At 31.9% G+C, this 1,056-nt stretch overlaps 1 protein-coding gene across 1 annotated transcript; it reads right to left on the bottom strand.

The window, feature by feature from the left end:
- Positions 1–261: 261 nt before the first annotated feature.
- On the bottom strand, positions 262–1,056 carry LOC119670840 (succinate--CoA ligase [GDP-forming] subunit beta, mitochondrial-like; the record flags this gene model as incomplete). Its single annotated transcript, XM_038081265.1, is given in 1 exon segment — positions 262–1,056. A coding segment is annotated over 1 exon segment (655 nt), but the record flags the coding sequence as incomplete, so codon positions are not given.

Below are 1,056 nucleotides of genomic sequence, written 5' to 3'. Positions count from 1 at the left end.
CTGTATCTGTGTGAAGGGGAGATGATTTATAGGTTTGGTTTTTTTTTTGTCTCACCTTAAAAAGTTGGTTGTTAATTGGATAATATTCAGTTAAGCAATCATTTTTTAATTTAAATTTATTTGATTATAAAATGATTATTTCACTCTACATATCTCTTTAATCATACTGTTAGTAAAAAAGTCTTATAACATATCTATTCTAAACACTGTGATATATAAATATTTTTTTGAATTGTTAACAATAATAAAAATTTATTTTTATAAAATCAAATAAAATTTTTTTTCTTTAAAATTAGAACAAGGACGATCTTATATGGGTCTCATATGTCTATAATAATGTAAATGTTAGTCATTTCCTATTGAACAATTTGGAATTTGGGCAGTTTGACAGCATTTAGAATTTAATTTAATGCAGAAACAGCTTTCTGTGCTGCATCATCTAAGTCTTTAGCAGTTTGTATGGCAAGACCAGAATTTTTAAGTATTTTTCGTGCTTCATCTACATTTGTGCCTTCCAGACGCACCACCAGTGGTACATTTAAATTAAGCGTTTTTGATGCGGCCACAACTCCATTAGCAATAGTAGCACAATTTACAATGCCACCAAAAACGTTAACTAATATACCCTTAACTTTTGGATCTGATGTTAGTATTTGGAAGGCTTTCATCACTTGATCTTCTTTTACACCACCGCCAACATCAAGGAAATTAGCTGGTTCACCACCATTAAGTTTAATAATATCCATTGTAGCCATAGCTAAGCCAGCGCCATTAACAAGACAACCAATATTACCATCCATTGCTACATAATTTAAATTATGTTTAGCTGCTTCGACTTCACGTGGATCGGATTCCTCCTCTGTTATGTCCATAGCAAAAATTTCTTTTTGACGAAAAGCTGCATTATCATCGAAATTTAGTTTGGCATCAACTGAAATAACTTCGCCGGTATCGATTTCAGCCAAAGGATTTATTTCAATTTGTACAGCATCCACAGCTTTGAAAAGCGTATACAACTTTTGTATTTCATTGGCACAATGTTGCAGGGAAGCACCT

The sequence above is a fragment of the Teleopsis dalmanni genome, chromosome 1 (genome assembly GCF_002237135.1).
Source record: "Teleopsis dalmanni isolate 2A chromosome 1, ASM223713v2, whole genome shotgun sequence".
In the NCBI taxonomy this organism is placed as follows: Eukaryota; Metazoa; Arthropoda; class Insecta; order Diptera; family Diopsidae; genus Teleopsis; species Teleopsis dalmanni.
This window is presented reverse-complemented; position numbering and strand designations above follow the sequence as displayed.